This window comes from Nycticebus coucang, chromosome 4 (assembly GCF_027406575.1).
Source record: "Nycticebus coucang isolate mNycCou1 chromosome 4, mNycCou1.pri, whole genome shotgun sequence".
Taxonomy (NCBI): Eukaryota; Metazoa; Chordata; class Mammalia; order Primates; family Lorisidae; genus Nycticebus; species Nycticebus coucang.
Genome location: NC_069783.1, coordinates 113,048,458 through 113,066,080, shown reverse-complemented (window position 1 = coordinate 113,066,080; position 17,623 = coordinate 113,048,458). Strand labels below are relative to the sequence as shown.

Here is a 17,623-nt window from a genome sequence, read left to right as displayed (position 1 = left end):
GTGGTGGGTTCAAACCCAGCCCCGGCCAAACTGCAACAAAAAATAAATAAATAAATAAATAATTGCCTATGTATTCTTGTGGAGCCTTCTGATTATTATACAAGCACATGTCCATTTAATTCCATTGATATGAAATGTATATATACAGTGTATATATATACACAGCTGATCCTTCAACAATGCAAGAGTTAGGGGCATCAACCTCCCATGAACTCAAAAATTCTTATATAGGGGCTGGGCGCAGTGACTCACACCTGTAATCCTAGCACTTGGGAGGCCAAGGCGGGTGGATTGCCTGAGCTCACAGGTTCGAGAGCAGCCTGAGCCAGAGCAAGACCTCGTCTCTGAAAATAGCCAGGCGTTGTGTCGGGCGCCTATTATCCCAGCTGCTTGAGAAGCTGAGGCAAGAGAATCATTGCGCCCAAGAGTTTGAGGTTGCTGTGAGCTGTGATGCCACTGCACTCTACCAAAGACGACAAAGTGAGACTCTGTCTCAAAAATAAAACCAAACTTCTCATATAATCATATAATTTTTGATCCCCTAGAACTTAACTACTAATAGCCTACTGTTGGCCAGAAGCCTTAGTGATAACATATATAGTTTCCACACATTTTGTATGCTGTATATATTCTCACATATGTTATTCTATATTCTCCCAATAAAGGAAGCCAGAGAAAAAAATGTTGTCAAGAAAATCTTAAAGAAGATAAAATATTTACTATCTACTATTACTAAGTAGAAATGGATCTCTGTAAAGGTCTTTATCCTCAGTGTCTTCAAGTTGAGTAGGCTGAGGAGGAAGGGGAAGTGTTGGTGTCAGGGGTGCAGAGAGCAAAGACAATTCACGTGTAAGGGAACGTGTACAGTCAAACCAGTGTTGTTAAAGCGTCAACTGTGTTATATTTTTGTGCACGTAAACACAGTTACATTCTAAACAAAGGATTTTTTTCATGTAACTTTGGTCTCTGGGAGATGATTCCATATCTCATAAATTCTGTATGCATTGACATCTTTTTTTCACTGAGATGTAATTTACATGTAAAATTCATCCTTTTGAAGTATACCATTAAGTAGTTTTTCTATTCACAAGGTCGTGCAATTCTAGAATGTTTCCCTCACCCCTAAGAGAAACTTCATATTCATTAGCAATCATTCCCTATTCCTTATTCCCACCGGCCCCCAGCAACTACTAATCTACAGTCTCTGTAGATTTATCTATTCTGGACATTTCATATCAATGGAATTATATAATATGTGGCCTTTGTGTCTAGATTCTTTTACTTAGCATAATGCCATGTTGTGTCGTGTGTCAGAACTTTATTTCTTTTTATTGCCAAATGTTCCGTTGTGTATATACTAGATTTTATTTATGCATTTGTCAGTTGATGGGCATTTGGATTGTTTCCACTTTTTGGTTATAAGTAATGCTGCTATGAACATTCCTGTGTAAGTTTTCACATGTATATTATATTTTTCATTTCTCTTAAGTATATACCTCGGATTGTTGGGGCTTAAGATAACTATGTATAGCCTTTTGAGAGATTTCATTATTTTAAATTCTTAATTCTCTATAATATGAAGTAAAATCCATCAAAAGTTATTTAACCAGGCTCGGTGCCTGTGACTCAAGCGGCTAAGGCGCCGGCCACATACACCTGAGCTGGCAGGTTTGAATCCAGCCCCAGCCCGCCAAACAACAATGATGGCTGCAACCATAAAATAGCCAGGCGTTGTGGTGGACGCCTGTAGTCCCAGCTACTTGGGAGCAGAGGCAGGAGAATCTCTTGAGCCCAGGAGTTGGAGATTGCTGTGAGCTGTGATGCCACAGCACTCTACCCAGGGCAACAGCTTGAGGCTCTGTCTCAAAAAAAAGAAAAAAGTTAAAAAAAAAAAAAAAAAAAAAAAGGAAGTTATTTAACCACTCCTCTATTGATGGGAGTTTATGTTCTTTCCTTACTCACTTTCTTGAGATTCTTTCTCCTTGTCCCCTTCCCCCTTTTCTCTAGCTCTGGCACGTAATAGGCTTAGTATTAATTTTCTTTGCTTAGTTGAGTTCTGACATTTTCTGCCAAATAGAACAATAATGAACCAACCAGGATTATATAATAAGATCCTGAAATGCAGTTATGAAGAAAAATTATTTTGAAATCTTAATCATCTCTAATAGGGAGTTATGAACTTAAGATTTTGATCTTAGCATCCTGAATATAAGCTTTAAATGTACCATTTTGTGACTGCCAAATAGAGTTTGTAATATCCCAAAAATGAATTCTTAATGGGCTTCTTTCCATAGGTCCCCTACTTTAGCAAAGCTTGGCAACGTGTGATACAGATACCACTACTTTCAGGTATTTCTCTCTCTCTGAAATACTGACAGAAGCAATCTGTATTTGTATATGTATATCATTGTTGTCTTTTTATCTTCAGCCTCTTGTCCTTTAAGTCCCAGTCAGCTGTCAGATTGTTGTGAGAGTCTCATTGCTGTCCTAGAGTAAGTAAAATATTTGTTTGCCTACAAAAAAAATAAAATTTGTTGCTTACAAGATTTCTTTCTGATAGATAGCTCATGTGAGTAATTACTTTTTATTGAGAATTCATGTATAACACTTGTTTCTGTAATGCAATAGCTCTATTGTTTTTACAATGTTATTTTCCATGTGGCATACAACCAGTAAACGGATATTCAGTAACAGTTCTCTAAAAATTAGTAGCTGCCAGCAAATTAAGTACCTTTTATGACTACACTAAATCATATAGTGCTGTCTCGTAGATCTTGAGTCTTGTGAGAATGTAGGCATCTGGAGGCATTTAGATGTAATCACAGTAGTAAATCATAGCCTGTGTTCCTGTAAGTAGATCCTTTTACTCCACATCTTATGCCTTCAAAGACTCAAGTCACTCATTACTAAGCATGATGCTATGTACCAGCACTTAAGTGTCTAAAATTACCAAAAGCCTGGACAGGTGAATGACCGTGGAGAGCTAAAAAGGCCAACATAACCTGGTGGATCTGACAGATTCTTAACCAGTTCTTGCTCCCTCTTGAAGATGTCCCGTCTCGGATGATCTTGACATGGTTGGAGTTGCCAGGCAGTATGTCCAGTTGGAACTTCCAGCATTTGCACTGGCTTGTCTGATGCTCATGCCACACTCTGAGAAAAGGTGCCAGCAAATTAAGGTATTTTGTACACTGTTCCTCTGGAACTACTAAGAAAATGTAAGGTCTTACCTGGCAAGAGTTTGCATTTTCTTTTCACCTTTAAAGCATCAGTTCATCAGTCTGAGTGAGGCAGAAGTTTTATACGGGGGGTTAGTGGGAGGTGAGACAGAAACATAGGTTAAGGTCCAACTGAAGGATGTCTTTTTTTTTTTTTTGGAGACAGAGTCTGACTTTGTCATCCTTGGTAGAGTGCAGTGGCGTCACAGCTCACAGCAACCTCAAACTCTTGGGCTTAAGCGATTCTCTTGCCTCAGCCTCCCAAGTAGCTGGGACTACAGGCACCTGCCACAATGCCCAGCTATTTTTTGGTTGTAGTTGTCATTGTTGTATGGCAGGGCCGGGCTGGGTTTGAATGCACTAGCCTTGGTGTATGTGGCCAACGCCGTAGCCACTGAGCTACAAGCACCAAGCCTAAAGGATGTCTTAAAACAGACATTGGAGCTTATTCTTTGTCAGTAGTGAATAACTGACTTTCTTGGAAGAGTCAAGTGAAATGATGAAGGCAGTGTTTTAGGAAAAATAACCCATTAATCCATGTAGACTTGATCAGAGGAGAAAGATAGGTGGCAAGAAAAGGGAAGTCTTGGAAAGCTATTGTGGTGGCTCACACCTGTAATTCTAGCACTCTGGGAAGATGAGTTTGAGACTAACCTGAACAAGAGCCAGACTCTGTCTTTGCTAAAAACAGGAAAATCAGTTGGACATGGTGGCACCTGCCTATAGTCCCAGCTACTTGAGAGCCTGAGGCAAGAAGATCACTTGATCCCAAGAGTTTGAGGTTGCTATGAGCTATGATGCCATGGCACTCTACCAAGGGAAACAGAGTGAGATACTGCCTCAAAAAAAAAAAAGATAATTTTGGGCGGCGCCTGTGGCTCAGCGGGTAGGGTGCCGGTCCCATATGCCGGAGGTGGCGGGTTCAAACCCAGCCCTGGCCAAAAAAAAAAAAAAAAAAAAGATAATTTTAACTCACTTGATCCCATACGTAACAATCCTATAGAGAGGTAGAAAAAGCTTGATGGGTAGGTATCCTTGGTGGTGGAAATGAACTTGAATAGGATGTAAAGGCTACAAGGAAAGCAGATAACTTAGTGATTAGATGTGGGAGATAAAGGAGAGTGAGTCAGATTTTATGTATGGGTGCCTAACAAAAGGAGCCACAGCATTCTGAGGACAGAACTTTTTTAAAGACTCTCATTTTCTTGGTGTTGTGTGTGTGGCTCAAAGGAGTAGGGCACCACCCCCATATGCCGGAGGTGGTGGGTTCAAACCCAGCCCTGGCCAGAAACTGCAAAAAAAAAAAAAAAAAAGAAAAGAAAAAAACCTCTCATTTTCTTTATACTATAGAACAAAGACAACAAAGTATTTTAAAATGTTTTATTGTTATTTTACTCAATAGGCAGGTATGCCAGTGGATAAAGATCTATATAAATGAATGTGCACATTTTGTATTTGTCATTTGGTTTATTAATTATATTTTCCCAAAGCCATCTTCACTTGTCTTTGACTATTTTTTCCTCTTTTGATTATCATAAATTCATTCTTTGATCCTTTTCAACATTTCAGTATTTAAATAAATGCCTTTTAGCACTTAGGATGACAAAATGCCAGATAAACAGCTCTTAGAGTAAGTGTTTGTAGAATGCCATTTTCTGTTCTTTTGATAATTTTCTGTTGGTGTTTTTTCCTGTATTAGAAATTCTTTAAAATATTTCAAATGCGAAGATGGACACCTTCCAGACTTGACAGAAATTACTACTAAAAATACTTTTCCATTAATTACACTTTAATTTGTCTCTAGAATTTTCTGGGCTCATGCCATCCTCAGATCATTTTACAGCAATTAGAAGAGCATATGAATACCAGCCAGTTAGCAGGATTTTCGCATCAAGTAAGAAGCTATTTCCTCTCCTTTTTTGCTATGAAAATTTTGATGTTAGAAGGTAATCATTTTTTCCAAACCAAGATTAAGCTGGAAGCCACTATGTCTATATGTTAACATATAAAATTATTTTGTTTATTTATTTTTATTTATTTATATATTTTTTGAGACAGAGTCTCACTATGTCGCCCTTGGTAGAGTGCTATGGCGTCACAGCTCACAGCAACCTCAGACTCTTAGGCTTAAGTGATTCTCTTTGCCTCAGCCTCCCAAGTAGCTGGGACTATCAGTGCCCACCACACCGCCCAGCTAGTGTTTTTCTGGTTGTTGTTGTCATTGTTGTTTGGCAGGCCTGGGCTGGATTTGAACCTGCCAGCTCTGGTGTATGTGGCTGGTGCCCTAGCCACTTGAGCCATAGGTGCCGAGCCTATTTTGCTTTTATTAAAACCTCAATAAAGGTGTTTTTTTTTGTTTGTTTGTTTTGTTTTTGTTTATTTTCTTTTTTTTAATATTCTTCCTTTGGCGATTTTCTTTCCCATTGCCTCCCCAGTAGCTGGGATTACAGACACCCACCACAACGTCCGGCTGTTTTTTGATGTTAGTAGAGACTGAGTCTTACTCTGGCTCACTGCTACTCATACTGGTCTTGAACCTCCGAGCTCAGGCAACCCACCAGCCTCGGCCTCCCATAGCGCTGGGACTACAGGCGTGAGCCACCATGCCCGGTCCTCAGTAAAGGTTTTAAAAGACAGTGACCCTGGCCGTCTTGCTTGCTTCTCTGCTCAGTAGGAAATTTATAGCCTTAAAAGATTGTAACTATAAACAGATTTTCTTCCTCATAAAGTCTCAAAATGCTTAACACAATTACGTTTTTGTTGTTGTTCTTTAGCAGGCTTGGGATGGGTTTGACACCTTCGGTTCACAGGGCCAGCACACTCACCATTGAGCTAGGATGCCTAACAATTACTTTTTTTTTTTCTTTTTTAATATCTACCTAAATGGGCCGAAGCTGTCCTTCTTCCCTTGTCTACCCTCTCAAAAAGGAGGGTTAGTCACAACACAATGACAATTCAGCTTCTGATTATCAGAAATGTTTCAGTATTGAATAAGGAATTGGAATTTAACACATTTTTAATATTTATTCTATAGATTAGAAGTCTGATTCTGAATAATATCATAAATAAGAAGGAGTTTGGGATTTTGGCAAAGACAAAATACTTTCAAGTATTGAAATTACATATGATGAATGCCAACAACATCACCGAACTAGTAAACTATTTGGCAAATGACTTAAGGTGAGTTCATTTTTCATAAAAACTTACTATAGCATGTCCTTAAATTATCTTTACTTTGGAGGAAAATATCAAATAATTGTAGGGCTATTTGGTTGTAATTTAAAGGTTTTCATTACTACCTATACCCACAAATTAATTGTCTTATAACCCAATCCCTCGGAACAAGAACTTGGAATCAGATAATTGAACAAGTTGTTTGAATACAGATGCAGTGGCTGACACCTGTAATCCCAGCACTCAGGGAGGCCAAGATGGGTGGATTGCTTGACCTCAGGAGTTTGAGACCAGTCTGAGCAAGAACGAGACTCCATCTCTATTAAAAATAGAAAAAATAGGGCGGCGCCTGTGGCTCAGTCGGTAGGGCGCCGGCCCCATATACCGAGGGTGGCGGGTTCAAACCCGGCCCCAGCCAAACTGCAACTAAAAAATAGCCGGGTGTTGTGGCGGGTGCCTGTAGTCCCAGCTGCTCAGGAGGCTGAGGCAAGAGAATCGCCTAAGCCCAGGAGTTGGAGGTTGCTGTGAGCTGTGTGAGGCCACGGCACTCTACCGAGGGCCAGAAAGTAAGACTCTGTCTCTACAAAAAAAAAAAAAAATATATATATATATATATATATATATAGAAAAATAGGGCGGCGCCTGTAGCTCAGTGAGCAGGGCACCGGCCCCATATACCGAGGGTGGCGGGTTCAAACCCGGCCCTGGCCAAACTGCAACCAAAAAATAGCTGGGCGTTGTGGTAGGCACCTGTAGTCCCAGCTGCTCGGGAGGCTGAGGCAAGAGAATCGCCTAAGCCCAGGAGTTGGAGGTTGCTGTGAGCTGTGTAAGACCACGGCACTCTACCGAGGGCCATAAAGTGAGACTCTGTCTCTACAAAAAAAAAAAATAGAAAAATAAGCTAAGCATTGTGGCAGGCCCCTGTAGTGCCAGCAACTTTGGAAGCTTAGGCATGAGGATTGCCTGAGCCCAAGAATTTGAGGTTGCTGTGAGCTATGATGGCAGGGCACTCAACCTCAGGATGACAGAGTGAGATTCTATCTCAAAAAAATAAAATAAAATGCCAGAGGTGGCGGGTTCAAGCCCAGCCCCGGCCAAAAATTAAAAAAAAAAAAAAAAAAAAAAAGAATTAAAAAATAAATAAAATAGGGCGGCACCTGTGGCTCAAGGAGTAGGGCGCCAGCCACATACACCTGAGTTGACAGGTTCGAATCCAGCCCAGGCCTGCCTAACAACAATGACAACTACAACCAAAAAATAGCCGGGCATTGTGGCAGGTGCCTGTAGTCCCAGCTACTTGGGAAGCAGAGGCAAGAGAATCGCTTGAGCCAAGGAGTTTGAGGTTGCTGTGAGCTGTGATGTCACAGCACTCTACCCAGGGCAATAGCTTGAGGCTCTGTCTCATAAAAATAAAATAAAAAATAAACAGGTTGTGGGCAGCGCCTGTGGCTCAAAGGGGTAGGGCACCAGCCCCATATGCCAGAGATGGCAGGTTCAAACCCAGCCCTGGCCAAAAACTGCAAAAAAATTAAAAAAAAAAATAAAAAATAAACAAGTTGTCCAAATTCCCCAAATCGGTGTTGCACAGTCCTCCTGTAAACCCTGAATTATGACGTTAAGACACTTGCTCAGAGCATTGATGGCTTTATGTAACACATCATTTTTGCTGTTTGGTGATCTCATTTTCCATCACCCACAAATTTAGAAACAATAAGCTTCTTGGGATAGAGCCAGGGGCAGATATGGTAAGTAAAAAGAAGGAAGAAGTGGGCTGACTTAAGAGAAAGGTAAATTCAGTCACACTCGTGGTGATTACTGGGTCCATCCCTGTATTCTGTCTGACTGAGCTGATCACTTGTAAAGTTTCCCTTCGCAAGTTTCCCTTCTGCTTGTTTAATGTTCGTGATCCAAACATAATTATTTATTGTCATTATATATGATTTTTTAAGGAATAATTGATGCATATAATAATTGCACATATTTGAAGTATGCAATTTGGGAAAGTCTGATACATGTGTGTATCTGTAAAGCCATCACAGAAATAAAGAAAGCAAACGTGGGCGGCGCTTGTGGCTCAGTCGGTAAGGCGCCGGCCCCATATACTGAGGGTGGCGGGTTCAAACCCGGCCCCGGCCGAACTGCAACCAAAAAATAGCCGGGCGTTGTGGCGGGCGCCTGTAGTCCCAGCTACTCGGGAGGCTGAGGCAAGAGAATCGCTTAAGCCCAGGAGTTGAAGGTTGCTATGAGCTGTGTGAGGCCATGGCACTCTACCAAGGGCCATAAAGTGAGACTCTGTCTCTACAAAAAAAAAAAAAAAGAAAGCAAACGTATTTACCCCCCTCATCAAAAGTTTCCTCATGCCAAAGCCAAGTGAGGTGGCTTACTCCTGTAATCCCAGCGCTCTAAGAGGCAGGGGCAGGTAGATTGCCTGAGCTCACAGGTTTGAGAAAAGACTCTGTAAGAGTGAGACCCTGTCTCTAAAAATAGCTGGGCATTGTGGCAGGCACCTGTAGCTCAGTGGTTAAGGTGCCAGCCACATGCACCAGGGCTGGTGGGTTTAAACCCGGCTCGTCGTGCCTGCTAAACAACAATGACAACAACAACCAAACAAAAGAAATAGGGCTGCGCCTGTAGCTCAAAGGAGTAGGGCGCCAGCCCCATATACTGGAGGTGGCGGGTTCAAACCCGGCCCCTGCTAAAAACTGCAAAAAAAAAAAAATAGCCGGGCTTTGTGGCCAACTATTTGTGGCCTGTAGTCCCAGCCACTTGGTGGGCTGAGGCAAGAGAATCGTGTAAGCCTAAGAGTTGGAGGTTGCTGTGAGCTGTGATGCCATGACACTCTACCAAAGGGTGACATAGTGGGACTGTCTCAAAAAAAATAGTTTCTCAGGCTCAGCACCTGTAATAAAGTGGTTACTGTGCCAGCCACATACACCAAGGCGGGCAGGTTCGAACCCGACCCAGGCCAGCTAAACAACAATGACAACTGCAATGAAAAAATAGCCAGGTGTTATGGTGGGTGCCTATAGTCCCAGCTACTGGGGAGGCTGAGGCAAGAGAATCACTTAAGCCCAAGAGTTAGAGATTGCTATGAGCTGTGTCACCACGGCACAACCGAGGGTGACAAAGTGAGACTCTGTCTCAAAAATAAAGTTTCCTTATGCCCTCTTTTTCCTTTTGATCCCATAGCATAGATGAAGCTTCCGTCTTAATAACTGAATATTCAAAGCATTGTGGGAAACCTATACCGCCAGACGCCACTCCCTGTGACATTCTGAAGGTAAAGCTGGCTAAGAGTTCTAAGGTTGTAACCTGACATCATTTATATTTCTAGGGTCTTAAAGTTGACCCAGCCTTTTCTAGTGTTCAGGAGACAGATGTATTTTTGTGTATGACTGTCTATATTTTTATGTTTTACTTTTTGTATTAGAGAGTTCTAGATCAGAAATCAAGAGACCATGGTTTTAATCTCAGTTCTGTCCTCGGGTCTGGACCACAGGGTCTCTTGGGTGCTTTCCAGCATTACGAGTCCTTATAAAGTATTTTTAAGGGGTGGTGTTTGTGGCTCAAAGAGTAGGGTGCCAGCCCCACATACCGGAGGTGGTGGGTTCAAACCTGGCCCCGGCCAAAAAAAAAAACTGTAACAACAACAACAACAAAAAGATTTAAAGTGTTTTGTGGCTCAGTCGGTAGGGCGCCGGCCCCATATACCGAGGGTAGCGGGTTCAGACCCGGCCCCGGCCGAACTGCAACCAAAAAATAGCCGGGCATTGTGGCGGGCACCTGTAGTCCCAGCTACTCGGGAGGCTGAGGCAAGAGAATTGCTTGAGCCCAGGAGCTGGAGGTTGCTGTGAGCTGTGTGAGGCCACGGCACTCTACCGAGGGCCATAAAGTGAGACTCTGTCTCTACAAAAAAAAAAAAAAAAAAAAAAAGATTTAAAGTGTTTTTAATATCAAAGCAAGGGAAAAACTAAAATTTAAAAGATACTGATTTGTTCTATAAATGATTAAACTAAAAGGAAGAAAAAGTTATTGATTACTATCATGCTAGGGTATTAATTGCTTTTTAAGTCAATTCTCCTTTTTTAATTATCTAAGATACGTTCACTCTAGAAAAAAGAAATATGGAGGAACAGAATAGACCAGAAATAAAAACTAAACTGATCTTCTGAAATCTGGTAACATTCTGCCGTACATCTTTCCATCTTTCCAAATTTTTTTGTGTATGAAATAGGCACACAATTTACTTTTACTCCTATTTTGAACTTAAATACAAGGTAAAATTTGTACTTTGATCATGTTTTTGTAGTTTTAGTAAACCTGAGTATGGTGGCCTTCTTTCTTGCTTTGGTCCAGATCAGGCATATTAAAATAAGCCTATATTCTGTTAACTCCCATTAATAACTTAGTGTTTACTTGTGGTTTGTTGTGCTCAGTAGCATAAGGTTACTTTTTTTCAAAAAGGAAGAATGTTGATTCAGGAAACAAATTTATAATCCTTTAAATGTATCTATTTTTCTCTAGTCCTATCTGTCTAAGATGCCAAATAATTCTATATGTAGATTTTTTTATATGTAGATTTTTATCACAACAGTTAAGTTGTAAGTTCTATAGTTTATCTTACCATTTTCTATTTTTAAAAATTAAGTGATGCTCATAAAAACCTCTTCTGTATTTCTTCCCATTTAGATGTTTCATAGTGGATTGTGGTAAATCATAAGGGCAATCAAGAAGGACAAGAGGAAATTTGGACTCTGCTATGAAGGAACCATATTTATTACAGTTCTAAATTGTGCAGTCTCAGTGTTACAGCAATTCCTCAAACATTAGCCCACAAGTAATATCATACTTAATATTAGCATAATTGACAAAACTCATGTCCTGAATTAATAAATCTTTTCATTGCTAGTTTCCTACATTACTTGTAGACACTATTAATTTTTACCCTGTATTTAAAGGAAAGAAAATGCAAAATATTTTGCTCTCCCATTCAAGAAAAGTAACTACTTAGAGCCTACAGCCTATTTCTTCCATATACAAAAATAAGAATATCGGCTTGGCACCTGTAGCACCAGTGGTTACAGCCCCAGCCACATACACTGAGGCTGGCAGATTCTAACCTGGCCTGGGCCAGCTAGAGCAACAATGACAACAGCAACAGAAAATAGCCGGGTGTTGTGGTAGGCACCTGTAGTCTACTACTTGGGAGGCTGAAGCAAGAGACTCTCTTAAGCCCAAGAGTTTGAGGTTGCTGTGAGTTGTGACACCACGGCATGCTACCAAGGGCAACAACAACAAAAAGAATATCACTCTTTTTAATGTTATTCTAAGTAAATATTAATGTAATTTTGGTTGCACAGTGTATCAGTCAGTGGCCAGTGAGAAAAACAGAGGCCCCTCTGGATATGCCAAGCAGAGGATTTTAGGCGAGGGATTGTTTATAAAGGTATTAAGTCTACGGCCATACCACCCTGAACGCACCCAATCTCGTCTGATCTCAGAAATTAAGCAGGGTCGGACCTGGTTAGTACTTGGATGGGAGATCATAAAGGTACTAAAAGAGCAAAAAGGAGGTAGAAGGAGAGCCAGGAAGAAGGGAAGGAACTAGCAGCTGACGATCAGGAGCAGCACCTGCCCCTGCCATGTAGCCTGAGCCCACATTTGCCACTCAGCTGATGGAGCTACCTCTGCCACCACTGTACTCATAGCCCCAGGAGTCCCTTCACACCGATGCTGCTGACAGCCTCCACCACTGTTGCCACTGCAAGTCACCACCAAGAGAGGAAAAAAATAGCTCTGCATTTTCTCGAACCTTCTCATTCTTGTGCCAGTGTCAAGAAATGACAGACCCAAATAAGAAGCCACATGGCAAGGAGTGTGGCAGAGGTGGTCTATAGGCTATTAAAGCCCAAGCAGCAGTCTGGAAGTCAAAGTGGAGAGAAAAGCCAGCTCACAAAAATGCTAAATGTATCAGTATATTATTACTCTGCCTTTGCAGTCTTTTGCTGTACTTGTGAAGAACTTAAGTAAAGTGAATTTAATATCACTACACACTTAGTTTGCATTTGTTTTGCCAGTGGAGGAAAATATTTCTATATAGAAAACTCAATGTAGAGTTGGGCACCCATAGTTCAGTGGTTATGCTCCAGGGCTGGTGGGTTCGAACATGGCCTGGGCCTACTAAACAAAAAAAATAGACAGGCATTGTGTAGTCCCAGCTACTAGGGAGGCTGAGGCAAGAGAATCACTTGAGCCCAAGAATTTGAGGGAAGAAAAAAAGAAAACTCAGTGTAGCATCGTGAATAAATACTTGAGTTTATTTAATTACTTTTTTTTCTTTTTTAGACAGAGCCTCAAGCTGTCACCCTGGGTAGAGTGCTGTGGCATCACAGCTCACAGCAACCTCCAACTCCTGGGCTCAAGTGATTCTCCTGCCTCCACCTCCCAAATAGCTGGGACTACAGGCACCCGCCACAACGCCCAGCTATTTTTTTTTTTTCGGTTGCAGCTGTCGTTGTTTAGCGGGCCCGGGCTGGATTTGAACCCGCCAGCTCAGGTGTATGTGGCTGGCGCCTTAGCCACTTGAGCCACAGTGCTGAGCCTTTTTATTTATTTTTTATTTATTTTTGAGGCAGAGTCTAACTCTGTTGTTCCAGGCTATAGTACCTTGGCATCATCCTAGCTCACAACAACCTCAAACTCCTAGGTTCAGGTGATTCTTTTGCCTCAACCCCCCAAGTAGCTGGGACTTCAGGTGCCTGCCAACAAGCCTGGCTCATTTTTCTACTTTTATTTTATTTATTTATTTATTTATTTATTGACAGAGTCTCACTTTGTTCCCCTTGGTGGAGTTCTGTGGCATCATAGCTCACAGCAATCTCAAACTCTTGGGCTCAAGTAATCCTCCTTCCTCAGACTTTCATTTTTAGTAGAGACACGGTCTCACTCTTGCTCAGGCTGGTCTCGAACTTGTGAGCTTAAGCAATCCACCAGCCTCGGCCTCCCAGAGTGCTAGGATTACAGACGTTAGCTACTGTACCTGGCCAAATTTTTCTACTTTTAGTAGAAACAGGCTCTCACTATAGCTTAGGCTGGTCTTGAATAAATTGCAATAAATTATAAAATTGCAATTGCAATAAAATTATTTTGATTCATGAATGTGATTATTAAATGTTTCTCAATAATTACTTTTAGAAATGCAAATAGCATATTTTGCAATAATATCTTTAAATAGTATTTGACCTATATTTAAAATGTAGTCCAGGCCAGGCTTAGTGGTTCATGCGTGTAATCCTAGCACTCTGGAAGGCCAAGGAGTAGGATTGCTTAAGGTCAGGAGTTCAATACCAGCCTGAGCAAGAGAAAAAATAGCCGGGCGTTGTGGCGGGTACCTGTAGTTCAGCTACTTGAGAAGATTAGGCAGGAGGATCACTTGAGCCCATGAGTTGGAGGTTGCGGTGAGCTATAATGGCACCACTGTACTCTAGCCTGGGCAATAGCAAGACTTCATCTCTAAAAGGGAGGGAAAAAAAAGGAATAGCCAGAATAATTAGCTTAGCCAGCTGTTAAAATATTTTATAAAATCCGTAGCCGGGCGTTGTGGCGGGCGCCTGTGGTCCCAGCTGCTCGGGAGGCTGAGCCAAGAGAATCGCTTAAGCCCAGGAGTTGGAGGTTGCTGTGAGCTGTGTGAGGCCACGGCACTCTACCGAGGGCCATGGGGCAAGACTCTGTCTCTACAAAAAAAAAAATATATATATATATATTTTATAAAATCTGAATAATTGAAACAGTATAGGATTGGCGCCTGTGGCTCAGGCAGCTAAGGCGCCAGCCATGTACACCTGAGCTGGCGGATTCGAATCCAGCCTGGCCGGCCAAACAACAATGATGGCTGCAACCAAAAAATAGCCGGGCGTTGTGGCGGGCGCCTGTAGTCCCAGCTACTTGGGAGGTGGAGGCAGGAGAATCGCTTGAGCACAGGAGTTGGAGGTTGCTGTGAGCTGTGATGCCACGGCAGTCTACCCAGGGCAACAGCTTGAGGCTCTGTCTCAAAAACAAACAAAAAAAACAGTATAGTACCAGCCTAGTACAGTGGTTCCCCCCATCTCTGGGAGGCTGAGACAGGCAGATTGTTTGAGCTCAGAACTTTGAGACCAGCCTGAGTAAGAGTGAGACCCCATCTTTACTAAAAATAGAAAAAAACAAGCCTGGTGTTGTAGTGGGCACTGTAGTCCAGCTACTTGGGAAGTTGAGGCATGAGGATCGTTTAAGCCCAAGAGTTTGAGCTTGCTTTGTGAGCTATGATGGTAACACCACTCAAACCCAGGGTGCCAGAGTGAGTCTGTCTCAAAAAAAAAAAAAATAAACAGTACAATACCAGCAAATTGACAGATTAATAAGATACCATAAGAAGAAATATGGCTAGGCACACTAGCTCACGCCTACAATCCTAGTACTCTGGGCCGCTGAGACAGGTGGATAACTTGAGCTCACAAGTCCAAGACCCACTTGATCTAGAGTGACACCCCATCTTAAAAAAGCCAAGTGTTGGGCGGTGCCTGTGGCTCAGTGAGTAGGGCGCTGGCCCCATATGCCAACTGTGGCGGGTTCAAACCCAGCCCCAGCCAAACTGCAACAAAAAAATAACTGGGTGTTGTGGTGGGTGCCTGTAGTCCCAGCTGCTTGGGAGGCTGAAACAAGAAAATCGCATAAGCCCAAGAGTTAGAGGTTGCTGTGAGCCATGTGACCTCATGGCACTGGACCCGAGGGCGGTACAGTGAGACTCTGTCTCTACCAAAAAAAAAAAAAAGCCAAGTGTTGTTGGGAGGCTGAGGCAAGAGCATTTCTTGAGCCCAAGATTTTGAGGGTTGGGAGATATGATGCCAGGGCACCCTATGTAGGGTGACACAGTGAGACTTTGTCTCAAAAAAAAAAAAAATGTAGGGCTCAGTGCCCATAGTACAGTGGTTATGGCTCCAGCCACATGCACCAAGGCTGGTGGGTTCAAACCTGACCGGGCCTGCTAAACAATGAAAACTGCAACAAAAAATAGCCAGGTGTTGTGGCGGGCGCCTGTAGTCCCAGCTAGTTGGGAGGCTGAGGCAAGAGATTCGTTTAAGCCCAAGTGTTTGAGGTTACTGTGAGCTGAGATGCCTATGGCACTACCCAGGGCAACATAGTGAGACTCAAAGAAAAAAAAAAATTATTTGGGCGGCTCCTGTGGCTCAGTGAGTAGGGCGCCGGCCCCATATGCCGAGGGTGGCAGGTTCAAACCCAGCCCCGGCCAAACTGCAACAAAAAAATAGCCGGGCGTTGTGGCGGGCGCCTGTAGTCCCAGCTGCTCGGGAGGCTGAGGCAAGAGAATCGTGTAAGCCCAGGAGTTAGAGGTTGCTGTGAGCCGTGTGATGCCATGGCACTCTACCCGAGGGCGGTACAGTGAGACTCTGTCTCTACCAAAAAAAAAAAAAAAAAATTATTTTTGTAATAAAATGCACATAATATTTGCCATCTTCATACACTTTGGTGATATGTGGCCATTTTGAAAATCACAGTTTCAAAAGGAAGATGCAGAATGGTGTATGTAAATATGCAATCTGGCCAGGCAAGGTGGCTCATTCCTGTAATCCCAGCACTCTGGAGGCCAAGGTGGGTGGATTGCCTGAGTTCATGGGTTCAAGGCCAACCTGAGCAAGAGTAAGACCACGTCTAAAAATAGCTGGGCATTGTGGCAGGCACCTGTAGTCCCAGCTACTCGGGAGGCTGAGGTAAGAATTGCTTGAGCCCAAGAGTTTGAGGTTGCTGTGAGCTATGACGCTACAGCACTCTACTGATGATGACAAAGTGAGACAGTCTCCCCAAAAAAAAAAAGTGTAGGTGCAGAAAAAAATTTTTTTTAATTTGTGTACAATGTAGGGATCTGGGCAAAACCTGCCCTTTTCCCTTGATCTGGTTCGCTGAAAGATCAACTCATAATTATGGTACATTAATAAGAGAAAGGTTTGTTTCCAAATACCATGTGCATGGGGGGAACCACAAGAATGATTACCCAAAGTCTGTGTGGTGGTCAGAGACCTCTATACTTGCCTTTTGGAAATGAGAGGGGAGAATGTGGAAAGTATTGGTGCAGCAAGTGGTTGGGAGGGTTGGGTGGGTATAGATGGGTGGAAACAGATTGATTTGTGGACTAACCTGAGAGACAAGTATCTGTGCTTCAGATGACCTTGGGACCAGGTCTATTAGCATGTAATAAGGAAGCCAGCAGTCCCTTTTATTCTCAATCAAGTTATTCAGGTTTCATTTAAATAGAGGAAAGTCCTCCTTCAAAGCGTCCTGATCATGAATGGCTTTTAATTCGAAATATTCTTTATACCAAGGAGTCATATTTTGGGGCAAAATCTTCTTAGCTCCTTCAATAATAAATCTAAAGTTTACAACATTTGTTCAATAAGATTTTTATCTCATTTACACCTTTTCAGTAGTTCAAACATTTCTTACTTTTTTTTTTTTTTTTTTTTTTTTTGCTGTTTGTGGCCAGGGCTGGGTTTGAACCCGCCACCTCCGGCATATGGGGCTGGCGCCCTACTCCTTTGAGCCACAGGTGCCGCCCTGCGTTTTCTCTTCTAATTCTTTCCTTCCGGAGTAGCAATTTTTCTCTGAAAGAATTAATTTTATCTGGCTCGGCGCCTATAGCTCAGTGGCTGGCCACCAGCCACATACACAGAGCTGGTGGGTTCGAATTCAGCCCGGGCCTGCCAAACAACAATGACAGCTACAACCAAAAAATAGCCAGCCTGTAGCAGGGACCTATAATCCCAGTTAGTTGGGAGGCTGATGCAAGAGAATTGCTTAAGCCCAAGAGATTGAGGTTGCTGTGAGCTGTGATGCCATAGCACTCTACCCAGGTGACAGCTTGAGATTTAAAAAAAAAAATTAATTTTATCTGTAGATGTGAGAATATTTTCATGATTTCCCTGCATACTCTTATTAATAAGAGTATTCAAACACCGAAATAAATTTGCAAGAAATGCAACTTTATTACACTACACCTTGTCACAAAGTAAATTGCCTTATTTATTTATTTATTTTTGAGACAGAGTGCCCTAACCAATGAGTACAGGGCTGAACCTAATTAATAAATTTAATAGTGTTGTGTAGGACCTTTTGTAATTCAGGCACTAATGATTTTGACACTAGCACTTCTCTGTGTAGAAAACCGTCTAAAAATAATTTTT

At 42.2% G+C, this 17,623-nt stretch overlaps 1 protein-coding gene across 1 annotated transcript in view; it reads left to right on the top strand.

Annotated features, from left to right (window-relative positions):
* The window catches only part of KNTC1 (kinetochore associated 1), a 109,816-nt gene extending 97,378 nt beyond the window's left edge, over window positions 1-12,438 (top strand). The window contains exons 58-64 of the mRNA XM_053589707.1: window positions 2,295-2,349; window positions 2,429-2,492; window positions 3,050-3,179; window positions 5,023-5,112; window positions 6,253-6,398; window positions 9,582-9,672; window positions 11,082-12,438. Of these exons, the coding sequence (XP_053445682.1) occupies window positions 2,295-2,349; window positions 2,429-2,492; window positions 3,050-3,179; window positions 5,023-5,112; window positions 6,253-6,398; window positions 9,582-9,672; window positions 11,082-11,105 (600 nt within the window). The 3' untranslated portion in view covers window positions 11,106-12,438. The remainder of the gene's footprint in view (window positions 1-2,294; window positions 2,350-2,428; window positions 2,493-3,049; window positions 3,180-5,022; window positions 5,113-6,252; window positions 6,399-9,581; window positions 9,673-11,081) is intronic.
* The last annotated feature ends 5,185 nt before the right edge of the window (window positions 12,439-17,623 follow it).